The 13894-nt window shown below is 40.4% G+C and overlaps 1 protein-coding gene across 3 annotated transcripts in view; it reads right to left on the bottom strand.

Moving 5' to 3' along the window:
* The window catches only part of ptprub (protein tyrosine phosphatase receptor type Ub), a 310515-nt gene that overhangs the window by 139884 nt on the left and 156737 nt on the right, over window positions 1-13894 (bottom strand). For all 3 annotated transcript variants that reach the window (XM_047360605.1, XM_047360606.1, XM_047360607.1), the window contains exon 3: window positions 7569-7840. In XM_047360605.1, the coding sequence (XP_047216561.1) occupies window positions 7569-7840 (272 nt within the window). The remainder of the gene's footprint in view (window positions 1-7568; window positions 7841-13894) is intronic.

Below are 13894 nucleotides of genomic sequence, written 5' to 3'. Positions count from 1 at the left end.
ATTGGGAGGAATGTCCTCCCTGATCTGAATCCGAGTGGTGCTTTGTTGTTGGACTTCTGTGCTAGTCACGTATTGTCCATAATGAACACCATGTTCAAACATAAGGGTGTCCATCAGTGCACTTGGCACCAGGACACCCTAGGCAGGAGGTCGATGATAGACTTTGTTGTCGTATAATCAGACCTTCGGCCGCATGTTTTGGACACTCGAGTGAAGAGAGGGGCTGAGCTGTCCACTGATCACCACCTGGTGGTGAGTTGGATCCGCTGGAGGAAGAGAAAGCCGGAGGGTCAGCTGGGAACGTCTGGCGGAGCCCTTGGCCAGGGATATATTCAATTCCCACCTCCGGGCGAGTTTTGACCAGATTCCAGGGGATGTTGGAGACATACAGGTCCTTCTCAAAATATTAGCATATTGGGATAAAGTTTATTATTTTCCATAATGTCATGATGAAAATTTAACATTCATATATTTTAGATTCATTGCACACTAACTGAAATATTTCAGGTCTTTTATTATCTTAATATGGATGATTTTGGCATACAGCTCATGAAAACCCAAAATTCCTATCTCACAAAATTAGCATATTTCATCCGACCAATAAAAGAAAAGTGTTTTTAATACAAAAAACGTCAACCTTCAAATAATCATGTACAGTTATACACTCAATACTTGGTCGGGAATCCTTTGGCAGAAATGACTGCTTCAATGCGGCGTGGCATGGAGGCAATCAGCCTGTGGCACTGCTGAGGTCTTATGGAGGCCCAGGATGCTTCGATAGCGGCCTTTAGCTCATCCAGAGTGTTGGGTCTTGAGTCTCTCAACGTTCTCTTCACAATATCCCACAGATTCTCTATGGGGTTCAGCTCAGGAGAGTTGGCAGGCCAATTGAGCACAGTGATACCATGGTCAGTAAACCATTTACCAGTGGTTTTGGCACTGTGAGCAGGTGCCAGGTCGTGCTGAAAAATTAAATCTTCATCTCCATAAAGCTTTTCAGCAGATGGAAGCATGAAGTGCTCCAAAATCTCCTGATAGCTAGCTGCATTGACCCTGCCCTTGATAAAACACAGTGGACAAACACCAGCAGCTGACACGGCACCCCAGACCATCACTGACTGTGGGTACTTGACACTGGACTTCTGGCATGTTGGCATTTCCTTCTCCCCAGTCTTCCTCCAGACTCTGGCACCTTGATTTCCAAATGACATGCAGGATTTGCTTTCATCCGAAAAAAGTACTTTGGACCACTGAGCAGCAGTCCAGTGCTGCTTCTCTGTAGCCCAGGTCAGGCGCTTCTGCCGCTGTTTCTGGTTCAAAAGTGGCTTGACCTGGGGAATGCAGCCCCTGTAGCCCATTTCCTGCACACGCCTGTGCACGGTGGCTCTGGATGTTTCTACTCCAGACTCAGTCCACTGCTTCCACAGGTCCCCCAAGGTCTGGAATCGGCCCTTCTCCACAATCTTCCTCAGGGTCCGGTCACCTCTTCTCGTTGTGCAGCGTTTTCTGCCACACTTTTTCCTTCCCACAGACTTCCCACTGAGGTGCCTTGATACAGCACTCTGGGAACAGCCTATTCGTTCAGAAATTTCTTTCTGTGTCTTACCCTCTTGCGTGAGGGTGTCAATAGTGGCCTTCTGGACAGCAGCCAGGTCGGCAGTCTTACCCATGATTGGGGTTTTGAGTGATGAACCAGGCTGGGAGTTTTAAAGGCCTCAGGAATCTTTTGCAGGTGTTTAGAGTTAACTCGTTGATTCAGATGATTAGGTTCATAGCTCGTTTAGAGACCCTTTTAATGACATGCTAATTTTGTGAGATAGGAATTTTGGGTTTTCATGAGCTGTATGCCAAAATCATCCGTATTAAGACAATAAAAGACCTGAAATATTTCAGTTAGTGTGCAATGAATCTAAAATATATGAATGTTAAATTTTCATCATGACATTATGGAAAATAATGAACTTTATCACAATATGCTAATATTTTGAGAAGGACCTGTAGAGTCCGAGTGGACCTTGTTCTCTGCATCTATTGTCGATGCCGCTGACCGTAGCTGAGGTCGTAAGGAAGCAGTGCTTCGCCAACACTGTTTACAGTGGGAGTGGGAGGCTGCTGACTTCGACTGAGGATATTATCGGGCGGTGGAAGGAGTACTTTGAGGATCTCCTCAGTCCTGCCATCACGCATTTCCTGATGGAAACAGAGGCTGAGGACTCGGGGTTGGACTCTTTCATCACCCAGGCTGAAGTCACCGAGGTGGTTAAAAAGCTCCGCGGTGGCAGGGCTTCGGGGGGTGGAGGAGATCCGCCCTGAGTACCTCAAGTCTCTGGATGTTGTGGGGCTGTCATGGTTGACACGCCTCTTCAACATTACGTGGCGGTCGGGGACAGTGCCTCTGGACTGGCAGACTGGGGTGGTGGTACCCCTTCATATGAAGGGTGACTGGAGGGTGTGTTCCAACTATAGGGGGATCACACTCCTCAGCCTCCCTGGTAAGGCCTATGCCAGGGTATTAGAGAGGAGAGTCCGGCCAATAGTCGAACCTCGGCTTCAGGAGGAGCGGTGCGATTTTCGTCCCAGCTGTGGAACACTGGACCAACTCTATACCCTCTACAGGGCACTTGAGGGTTCATGGGGGTTTGCCCAACCGGCCCACATGTGTTTTGTGGACCTGGAGAAAGCATTCGACTGTGTCCCTCGTGATGCCCTGTGGGGAGTGATCCAGGAGTATGGAATCGGGGGCCCTTTATTAGGGGCCATCCGGTCCCTGTACAAGCGGAGCAGGAGTTTGGTCCGCATTGGCGGCACTAAGTCGGACCTGTTCCCGGTGCGTGTTGGATTCCGGCAGGGCTGCCCTTTGTCATCAGTCCTGTTCATAACTTTTATGGACAGGATTTCTAGATGCAGCCACGGGCCGGAAGGGGTCTGGTTTGGGGACCAGTGGATTTCGTCTCTTTTTCTTTGCAGATGACGTGGTCCTGCTGGCCCCCTCCAGCCACGACCTACAGAATGCGCCGGGGCAGTTCGCAGCCGAGTGTGAAGCAGCTGGGATGAAGATCAGCTCCTCCGAGTCAGAGGCCATGGTACTCGACCGGAAAAGGGTGGCTTGTCCTCTTCAGGTTGGAGGGGAGTTCCTGCCTCAAGTGGAGGAGTTCAAGTATCTCGGGATCTTGTTCACAAGTGAGGGAAGAATGGAGCGGGAGATCGACAGACGGATCGGTGCGGCTGCTGCAGTAATGGGGGCACTGTGCTGGTCCGTTGTGGTGAAGAGAGAGCTGAGCTGAACGGCGAAACTCTCGATTTATCAGTCGGTCTACGTTCCTACCCTCACCTATGGCCATGAACTTTGAGTCATGACCGAAAGAACGAGATCCCGGATCCAGCTCAGGAATATTTCGAAACTAAGAAGATTTGTTTCCAAAGATAATCTTGAGCTGATTATTCATGCTTTTGTGTCTTCTCGTGTAGACTATTGCAATAGCCTTTTTTCTTGTCTTAACAAAAAGGAGCTGTCTCGTCTGCAGCCGGTCCAAAATGCGGCGGCTAGGGTGCTGACTCGCACCAACATAAAGCCTCATATTACCCCAATTTTTAAATCTCTCCATTGGCTTCCAGTGGTTTTTCGCTTTAATTTGAAAATCCTGGTACTGACTTTTAAAGTTCTCCATGGTCAGGCTCCCCGATACATTAGAGCCCTTTTGTGTCCGTATATCCCTTCTCAAAGGCTAAGGTCATTGGATCAGAATCTTCTTAAGGTCCCTTACACCCGTTTTAAGACTAGAGGAGACCGTTCCTTCCAGGCTGTTGCGCCAAAGCTTTGGAACGATTTCCCGCTCTCGTTATGTTCTCTTGATTCTGTGGAAGTTTTTAAGAGCAAACTTAAAACCTATTTCTTTTGCAAATCTTTTTAACAGTTCCAGTGCGTTGGATGTAGTTATGCTACTATAGGCTTGTCACTATTATATTTACCACTACCCTCATAGTGATGGTTTTCACTACATTTTTTGTGCCTTTATTGTTTTATCTTAATGTATAATTGTGCACTTCTGTGAAGCACCTTGTGGAGTAGAGCGGCTGCTCCTCCACATCGAGAGGAACCAGTTGAGGTGGCTCGAGCATCTATACCGGATGCCTCCTGGACGCCTTCCTTGGGAGGTGTTCCAGGCACGTCCCACCGGGAGGAGGCCCAGGACACGCTGGAGGGACTATGTCTCTCGGCTGGCCTTGAACGCCTTGGGCTCCCCCCGGAGGAGCTGGAGGAGTTGTCTGGGGAGAGGGACGTCTGGGTGTCTCTGCTGAGTCTGCTGTCCCCGCGACCCGGTCCCGGATAAGCGGAAGACGACGAGTACAAGTATGAGTATTCTAAATCCCTTAATAAGCATTTTGACTGCTTCCAAAAGGCAGTGCACACTTTTACAATTTTCTGCGATAGTCTGTGTTACCTTTATTAAGTTAGTTTATAAACAGCTTTGGTTTCATGCCACGGAAATCGCAGAGAGAGAGATTTGAGTCTTCTCTGGCTGTTTGGAGCATTGAGTTGCCCCTCCCCTACTTGTTATTGCACTTGGCTGGTCAATTGTATTGCTTTTCACCAATACAAATTTGAATGTTTGGAGTTAAGTAAGACTGTTTTAAAACTACAGTTGCCAGGTAACAAGCTAAGACTGTAAAACAGCTAATTGTAGAGAAGATAACTCAACAAAACAGAAAAATCTATTAGCAACTTTTAGGTATAGGCATATATTTCACTGAAACTCTAATATAGCGAGTATTAATACCATATTTCACTTACATCTGTGTGTCAAAATGATAAATAAAGGGTTAAACCAACTCTAATAGGCAATATCTTACCGTAAACAGAAGTAGGTATAACTGTTGCTTATTGTATTTAAATTTACGAAAAGCAAATTATTATACTATGTAAAACTAAAGTTAGTCTTACATTTCTGTTTTAATTTTTGGAAGAAAAAAAACCCGATAATTTTACTTGCTTAATTCAGAGCTCACAGTGTGTATTTCTTATCTAAATGTGCCATATGCATCTATTTCAGTGGGCATTTTAAAAGCTACAAATTTTCTATAAAATTGGAGGAAAAAATCCTTAACATGAAAAATGTTAATGCTTCAATTGACTTTTTTTTCTTCTCCAATATTCCTTTCCTTATATTTTAAATGTAGCAGTTCAAACCAGCTCCACCTACGGCAATTACCACTGTAATATGCAGCCAAAATACTTCAGTATTAATAATATATTAGTCATATATAATAACTGTATGTCAGTCAGACGAGACAAACCAGTCCGCTGAAACATTATGTTGCCAATACTTACAGAATTCTCTTTCTCATGCTCAACTTTAGAACATTTTCACAAAGCTCCATCAGACGTCATGGTTGAAGAAAATATAAAATTTGTGGACCTGTTTTTTTGTATGGAAGAGGTTCAGGAAAGTAAACATATTGGAAAGATAATGTAAGAGCATAGAATCTGTTTACAATATGGTTTACATGCCTCCACATGTGTATCTCATCCAACAACCTTACATCATGCCCCACTGGCTGTTTGTTGGAAGTAGGAACATTTTTAACTTGTTTCCTTTATCTTTTATTGCTTTTCTTGATTGTTTGGAAAAAAGATTACACCAGGTTTCCAAAGAAAGAAATCTGACTTGTCATTAAAGGTTTTTTGTATTTTTCATGAATATGCTGTTAAAATGAGCTGTGATTAGTTTAATGTGCCTCGGCCCATGTGTTATTTTGACCAAAGTATTTCACAAACAATCTATCAGGTGCTTGTTGAAGCTGATTTGTTTCAAGCAGGTCATTCCATTCTCCTTTTCGGCACATGTTCTGTTCAGCAACTAATCGAGACAGACAACTTATATGTTTATTTTAAAAAATATTATTTGTGACACTATCCACCACTGCAGTAAATATCTTTTACAAATTTATTTTGCCAGGGGGGCATCACTTGGTCTTATCCTGTAACATTTGACAAGTTTAGGATATTCAGATAACATTTTATTTTGCACTGTCTCTGTAGATCGCCCAGTCAAAGTTCTTTCTTATGCTCAATCAATTTTCTTTGTTATGGGACAACACTAAAGATATCACACTTTGATACAATGTAAAGTAGTTAGTGTATAGCTTGTATAACAGTGTAAATTTGCTGTCCCCTGAAAATAAAACACACAGCCATTAATGTCTAAACTGCTGGCAACAAAAGTGAGCACACTCCTAACAGAAAATGTCCAGATTGTCCCCAAAGTATCAATATTTTGTGTGGCCATCATTATTTTGCAGCACTGGCCGTCTTGGGCAAGGAGTTCACTAGAGCTTCACAGGTTGCCACTGGAATTATCTTCCACTCCTCCACGACGACATCATAGAGCTGTTGGATCTTAAAGACTTTGCACTGTTATACAAGCTGTATACAGACTACTTTACATAGTATCAAGTGTCACATCGTCAGTGTTGTACAATGAAAATGTATAAAATATTTACAAACATGTTCGGCTCATACCAAGGGTCTTTGAAATAGCAAAAGACCAACAGCATCACTGCTCTATTAGCACACTTAACATTGGGCGTGATGTGTTTAGTCTCACGACAAGCTTACCTGGAGTATTTGTTGCCAAAAAACTAAATCTTGGTCTTATCTAAAGCAAACAGTTTCAGTATGTTTAGCAAACTCCACATGTTTACATTTGTTAAGGCATGAATCTCAAACAATTGGTTGACATGTAGCTAGTCTCTAAAGGTTCTTGCGGAGACTTGGTGACCCCAACATGCTGATCTTTGCTGCAATATTCTAACATTGAGATTTTCCGATTTTTTTTATCTCTCTTACCATCATCCTCAGTGTGAGTGGTGACAATACAAACCTTGGTCTTCATCCAGCCTTTTTTTCCCAGTTTGTTTTGTTTTAAGCTTATGGCCATTGCTTTTTAATTGTCTCCATGTATGGACACATTTAGGAAAGTAGCACATTTCTTGCATTAATTTCCTGACTTGTCAAACATCTGCCTTACTTACCATTGTCACCGGGACTTCCTAATTGCATTAGACATTGAAGGGATGTACTGTTTACTGCAGTTAACTGTAGATTGAATTATGCAGGTTTAAAAGCATCCAAATGCTCCTACTGTTCAAACAGTGCTAAGGGCTATTATTTACATAGTCAAGGTCACAACACACAAGGCTGAATAGAATTTAATTAAGTCAGGGCAATTGACAGTTCTTGATAAAATGCATGCTACTCAGCCTAATAGCTTTCTGACAGCTTAGCAGAGATTGCAGAAAGAAGAAATTGAATTCATAAATGGATAACCCTCATGCTCACCTACCCAAGCTATCTACAGCCACATCATACACCCACAAAGCCAGGCGATGGCTCTGAGAAAAGCACGTGATCAAGAAGTGATCAACAGAGCTGTACTATGTTATACTTTTCAGCTCTACATCATGCTGGTCAATGGGTCTGCATATCTTCAGTAAATAATGTACAAAAAAATCTGACCAGTGTTAACTCTAGTGCTACTTCATCAATAAAAGAGCAACAAAGGTCATACCTGGTATTCACTCGGCCAGAAGGTGCTGACTGCCAGCTCAACCTGGTGCCACTGTTTGCTGTGAGACACTGAAGTGTTCCATACCGGACTCCCGATTGGACCGCCGTTCACTCGCACGTACGCGCGGAGGGCCCCGGGACTGTGGCCGTCGCGGCTGTACAAGAAGTAGCTGAATTGGACGCAATGCGTGTCGTTTTCACTCAGCGTCTGCAGCAGCAGCTGAGCACGATGACCCGCAGCATGTTGAGAGGAGTTCACCAACATATAGGACCCTAAAAAAAGACCAGGAGACTTACATGAATTACAAGAATATGTCAACACATCACTTTGGCTGTCAAAGTGATCATAGCAAACATCATATTCTAAATGCAATGGGAAACTCTTAGAGGTGTTAAAGGTGTTTTTATAGCATGCAAAACTAAACAGACACCTTGAGCATTTTTACATTTTGTGATATTACAACAAATATATATTGCATTCATTGGAATTTCAGGTGATTCACCAGCACAAAGCAGAGCACAGAATAGAATATAATACTTTATTTGCACATTTTCTTGCAAATTATAATCTGTGTAGCATACATTTGCATTCAGTCCAACTGACTCAATACTTTGTTGAAATACAGTTTACAGTCCTTTGCTGTGTGTCTGTACCAGCTTTGCCACTCCAGAGGCAAAACCTTTAGCCCATTTGCAAAGTAACTCAATCTCAGACAGATTGAATGAACAGCATCAGTGAACAACTGGTTCTACATCTGTATTTAGGCAATTCTATTACATGAGTTTGTATTGATCTAAACTCTGCTGCTCAAGCTCTGGCTCATTGCTTTGTGATGTTGTCAGACCCACTTTTAAGTCTTCTGCAGTCCCTAACAGATTTTGTTCCAGAAACGTGTCTTTAGCTTCTTTTCTTTTCAAGTGTAGCTTTCCTCAGCTGTCCCTGCTGAAGAAAAGAATACCCACAGCATAATGCTGCCAACACCATGTTTTACCAAGTCTTTTCAGAGTAATGTGTTTGCATATAGGTTAAAAAGTCCAATACTGGTTTCATCTGACCATATGGCTTGTGCCAAACCTTACAGAGCTTTCTTTCAACAACGTTTTTCTACTTGACTTTTATAAAGGCCAGATATTTAGAGTAAACAACCTATGGTTGTTCTGTCAACAGATTCTTACACCTGAGCTGTGGATCCCTGCAGCTCCTTAAGAGTTACCAAAAGCCTTTTGGCCTCTACTTTGATTAATGTTAGTTGGGTTTGCTGCTATAATGTAAGGTTGACATTTTCAGATGATGAATTGAGCAATACAGAGATATTACTTTACAATCTAACCCAACTTTAAACATCTCCGTAATTTTATTCCTGACCTGTCTGGTGCATTTCTTGATCTTTAGGAGGCTATAATTAACCTCTGAGGCCTTCACAGAACAGCAGTAATTATACTGAGATTAAATTAGTCTCTAAAGGACTCTATTTACTAATTAATAAACCTCTGAAGGCAATTGGTTACGCTGAATTTTATTTAGGAATGTCAAATTAAAGGGGGGAATTTAAAGCTATGTATTCTTTCCATTTTACGTACAATTGCAGAACTACTTTGGTCAAGCACATAAAATCCCAATAAAATACATTAAGTTAGTGGTTTTACTAATGGTTTTGCAAAGTAGTACAATCTTCGCAAATTTAAGCTTAGCTGTTTGGCCCAGTTTATGTAAAACAAATAATAATAATAATGCATTTTATTTCAAAGCGCCATTGAGAACACCCAAGGACCCTGTACAGATAATAGTGTTCTTATTATCTTGATGCCAAATTATTGAATTGTCTGTGCATGAACTGCCCTGCAAACAAAAAAAAGGAAATTCTCGAGGAGCTGCTTCTATGCAACATGACTTGAAAAGTTAAAAAGTCACTGAAATGCCTAAAGGTTGAATTACTTTAAAATGTAAACTGAAGGTAGTCAAAAAGGCATTTGTGTTATCTCTAATGACGGAGTTTCCTGCAGGAGGAAAAATAAAACTTGTGGACAGATGGTATGTTCATCTGTGGGGTTTTATAAATGTACCTTAAGAATTTGACATGTGCATTTTAATAATATGAAATAACTAGAACAGTTTGACAAGGTTCATTTTGTGAACATTTGTGTTCCAAATCAGTTATCATCTGTTCTTCGACTTACACATAACTGAAAGAGGTTTGCACCATTGTGGGTTTTTATCCTTTGGCAAACCAAATTGAACATGTCACAAACTAACAAATTTGTTTTCAACAACAGTAAGCAGTAAATCAGTAGGAAGGAGAAAAATCAGGACAAAAATTGAAACTATCGTCTGACAACTCATTGCTGCGTGGGCGGTTGACAAAATGGAATGCGGGCTGCAGAACAAGGGGACGAAAATCTGTTCGGACTAAGAAACTAGCTCTTGTATTAGGATGTTCTGTGATAGATGAGGAAAAAGTGACAGATAGAGTGGGGGGAAAGAAGTGACGGTCAGGTTTACCTCTGCAAGGTGATGCCGAGGTAAGAGACGAGATTCACAGCCGCCCCCACCCGCTCCCAAAGCCCCCTCTAATCAGGACAACATAACCCTATTGCCCTTTGCCAAGCATCTGTCCTGCCTCGAGTCTGTGCCCACTAACGTGATTAGCACGACAATGTTTGGAGACCTTCCTGTGTACTCACATAATCAAGTCTGTTGTCTTTGTACTCCAAGGTCTTTCTGTTCCCAGTCAGAAATGAGCTTGGGAGAAGCAGACAGTCACAGCGTCGGCGCCAGATGTCCTAAAGACATTAATTCTCCACTTAGATGTAACAGCAGGTGAATGGTGACATATCAGAAACAATTTTTTTTCCTAGTTTGCAGCCCAGACGGTCTGCACAAATAAATAAGGAAGCTTTCCAGCCAAAAGAGCTCTCACTAAAATTCTAAATGTGTTCACACACTCTGTGGGAAGGATTTGAATAAAAGTACAGTGAGTAATGAGTGCAGAACTATCCGGCACTAACAAGAATCCTAATTTGATTACAGACTATAAGGAAAGATTAACTAAAAAGCGCCATAGAGTCTTTGAGAAGACTCAAAGCTAAACAGTGACATTTACTTCAAAGCATTATTGTCAACATCTTCGTATTTGTGTCTTGGCTTGGCCTGAGTACTTCTTAATTTATTCCCCCTAATTTGATTGTTCAGAGCCTGTCTCTTCTCTGGCAAACTTGATTTCTTGAAGGGGGTCAAGAAAAGGGCGTGGAATATCTTCGTTTAAGCACTTATTTTGGATTTAAATATGATGAAATGTTCCTCTGCAATGAACCATGTCACCATGTAAGAGCACACAAATCAGTTTTCCTTCAACTAAAAGAAAAAAAACTAAACTAAAAGTCAAATACTTTAAGTTATTGTCTGATTGCTGGTATCACGGTATCCTAAAATGATCAAATAAATAATGATTTGGAAAATAATTCAGTCGAGCTCTCCTATGGTTTAAAATCATTTTAATGAAATACCAGAAAAGGTCTCAAAGTGACCAAGGGGGTTTTCAAGCTGTGTGAAGCATAGACTGACTTAGTGTTGCCCTCCTGCTTCTGTTGCTGCACATCGCAAATTAGCTGGCTGAAAAAAGGCACTTACACTTTTGCCTTGTCTACGTTTGCCTTGTCAAGAAAAAAAAACAATTTGCCTTTTGGAAATACTTCTGCTTGTGTAAACAACGCTGGTGTGCAAACTAAGTTACCTAATTAAGGCAACTCTGTGATGCCCTGACACTGTAGTATTTTACCCAAGGTTACTATTCTATGAGAATCCCACACCGGCCCATGCGTAGTTTCAACATGGTATGATTATACTTGAGAATACTTGATGTAGGCAAATAGCTTTCTACTAACCATACATTGGGACAAATTAAATGGACCTACTTCTATATTCTGTTTGGTGATTTAAATTTAATCTAAAATTCATGATGAATACTTCAACACAATGTAAGGTGAGACTCAAAGAGAGAAGGTATGTAAAATTTCAGTATGTATGTAATTATGATGCAGACTGTCTTTTTCCCACCAGCACCTGTCAGCAATGTGCTGCTAATACCACCACAAAGTGCCAGTAATGAACCAAGTTGTTCCCTAACCTCAAGAGGGTTTTTTCATGGGTGCTGGAATTTTAAACAAATTCAAAAAATCTTTTTCTTGTTATTTTATTTATCTAATAAGTTATATTTATTTAGTGAGAATTTTAAAGTAGGAAGCAAATATGAGCAACACCTGTACTGAGTTTTTACATAAATCTATTGAGCTGGTGAAAAATTTAATAAAAGAAAAATACAAGGATTCCAGAGGAGCAGAAATATCAAAGGCAAACATATAAAAACCTATAACTTCTGTTCATTTGGCATACTTGTTTTTTTTAGCAGCAGAACCTGAACTCACAGCAAGTTAAAACTAAACAAAAGTATGCAAAAGGCAGTAATCCTCAATCAAGAGGTGTTTGTTAAAATTAGTAAGCAGTTACTCTTCACATCAGTATTACATTTCTCAGACAATGCTTCTTATTTCACTTAGTTAATCACAACCCATATGATGTAACAGTTTGCTGTTTTTTGACATTCTTTGGGGTAAATTAATATGCATTGTATGAACAACCTGAAGGGCTGTCACAATTTCTTCTTCTGTGTGTTTGTTATAGTTAAGTGTGTGGCGGCTGCCAATTGATTTGGATGGTATTTCTGTAGAAATGGTTGTCCTAATGTGGAGTTTATATCCAGAATACATGGACCAAATAAAATTGCATAAATCTTATAGATTAAGACAAGGGCATTTAAAAAGAAGCAAGTACTTTGTGTTTGAGTTTCATTTATTTATTTACTAAAAGGGGAATAGTCATTTATTTAAGATCCTTAAGATCGGGAAGTCCTTATTCGATTTCAGGTCCAATCAGTTTTTTTGTTTGTCTGTTTTTGACTGGTTGGCCTCGTCGTCTCTGATACCTTATTGTCAAATATGTTGTTTTCTATCAGCCAAGACTGCAAGTTATGTAAAGCTCTTTTACCATTCAGCTAATAAGCAAATCGTTGGAGAAGCCATTGTAGCTGTATTCAATTTGAAAGTATCTATGTCTACAAAATAAATACCACAAACTGCCATATATTTAATTAAATCTGTGGAAAACGGTGCAAACATGGGATACTTTATTGAATAACAATTAATACTAAGACTATGCATGTATGCTGTTACTGAACCGTAATTAGTTTATCTAGATGAAACAACCTTCTTTCAATTTACACTTTTTGCTATATTGTTTGTTTGAAAATAAAAATCATTACGGTTGCAAGTATAACTTATGAAAATAACAACTTCAGAAATAGCACGAATACAGATTGTTTTGTCTACTGAATTGGCGAGTTACTGAGGTGTCAAGGACATACAGCATATGGAATTGATTTTAATAACTTTAATGCACTTTCGGGGTGTGTAGTCTACACCTCTGTGTTCTGGGAAAAGACTAGAATTGGATTAAGATGCTGTACCAGCAGATATCCCATCTTTCCTGTATTAATACAAACAGCAATAATATTAGCAAAACAAAGGCAGCAAAATTTCCAAAAACAACGTTAAAAAACAAAACAATGCCATGAATTATTTTTCTACTCTTCGCTTAAGGGAGATGGCTTGGTTTTGTCTTCCTTTTTTTCTCTTTTTAAAATGTTGGAATCAATCAAAAATGCATTATGCTTTCTTTCTTGTGCATGTTTGTAATTTCCATTAGGTTGCTCTCTGGTGCACCTTAAGGCCAGAGTACAAAAGGGACTATTCATTTCTCTTTATATGTTTCAACACACACAGCTGTCTTTTCTTAAACCTACACTGCCTTGCAAAAAAAAAAGCAATACTCCTTTGAACATTTTTTTAACATTTTATAAGAGCTGTGACAGACCAACACAAATTAGTGCACAATTAGTCATTTTTAAAATTAAATTGTTTTAACAATAAAGCTATGCAAAGTGTGTTGCATATTCAGCCACCCTTACTTTGATACCCAAAAATAAATCTAAAAGATTTTTATAGTAAATAGACATCACCTGTGTGTAGTTTAATTTCAGTATAAATACGGCTGTGAAAGCATCAGAGGTTTGTTAGAGAAAATCCGTGAACAAACAGCAGTATGAAAGACCAAGGAACACAGCAGACAGGTCAGGAATAAAGGTGTGGAGAAGTTTAAAGGAGGGTTATGGTATAAAACAATATTCCAAGTTTTAAACATCTCAAGAAGCATTATTCAATTCATCATTCAAAAGATTGCAGCATATGGTAACTAGAGGAGCTGCAGAGTTGCAC

This window comes from Girardinichthys multiradiatus, chromosome 3 (assembly GCF_021462225.1).
Source record: "Girardinichthys multiradiatus isolate DD_20200921_A chromosome 3, DD_fGirMul_XY1, whole genome shotgun sequence".
In the NCBI taxonomy this organism is placed as follows: domain Eukaryota; kingdom Metazoa; phylum Chordata; class Actinopteri; order Cyprinodontiformes; family Goodeidae; genus Girardinichthys; species Girardinichthys multiradiatus.
This window is presented reverse-complemented; position numbering and strand designations above follow the sequence as displayed.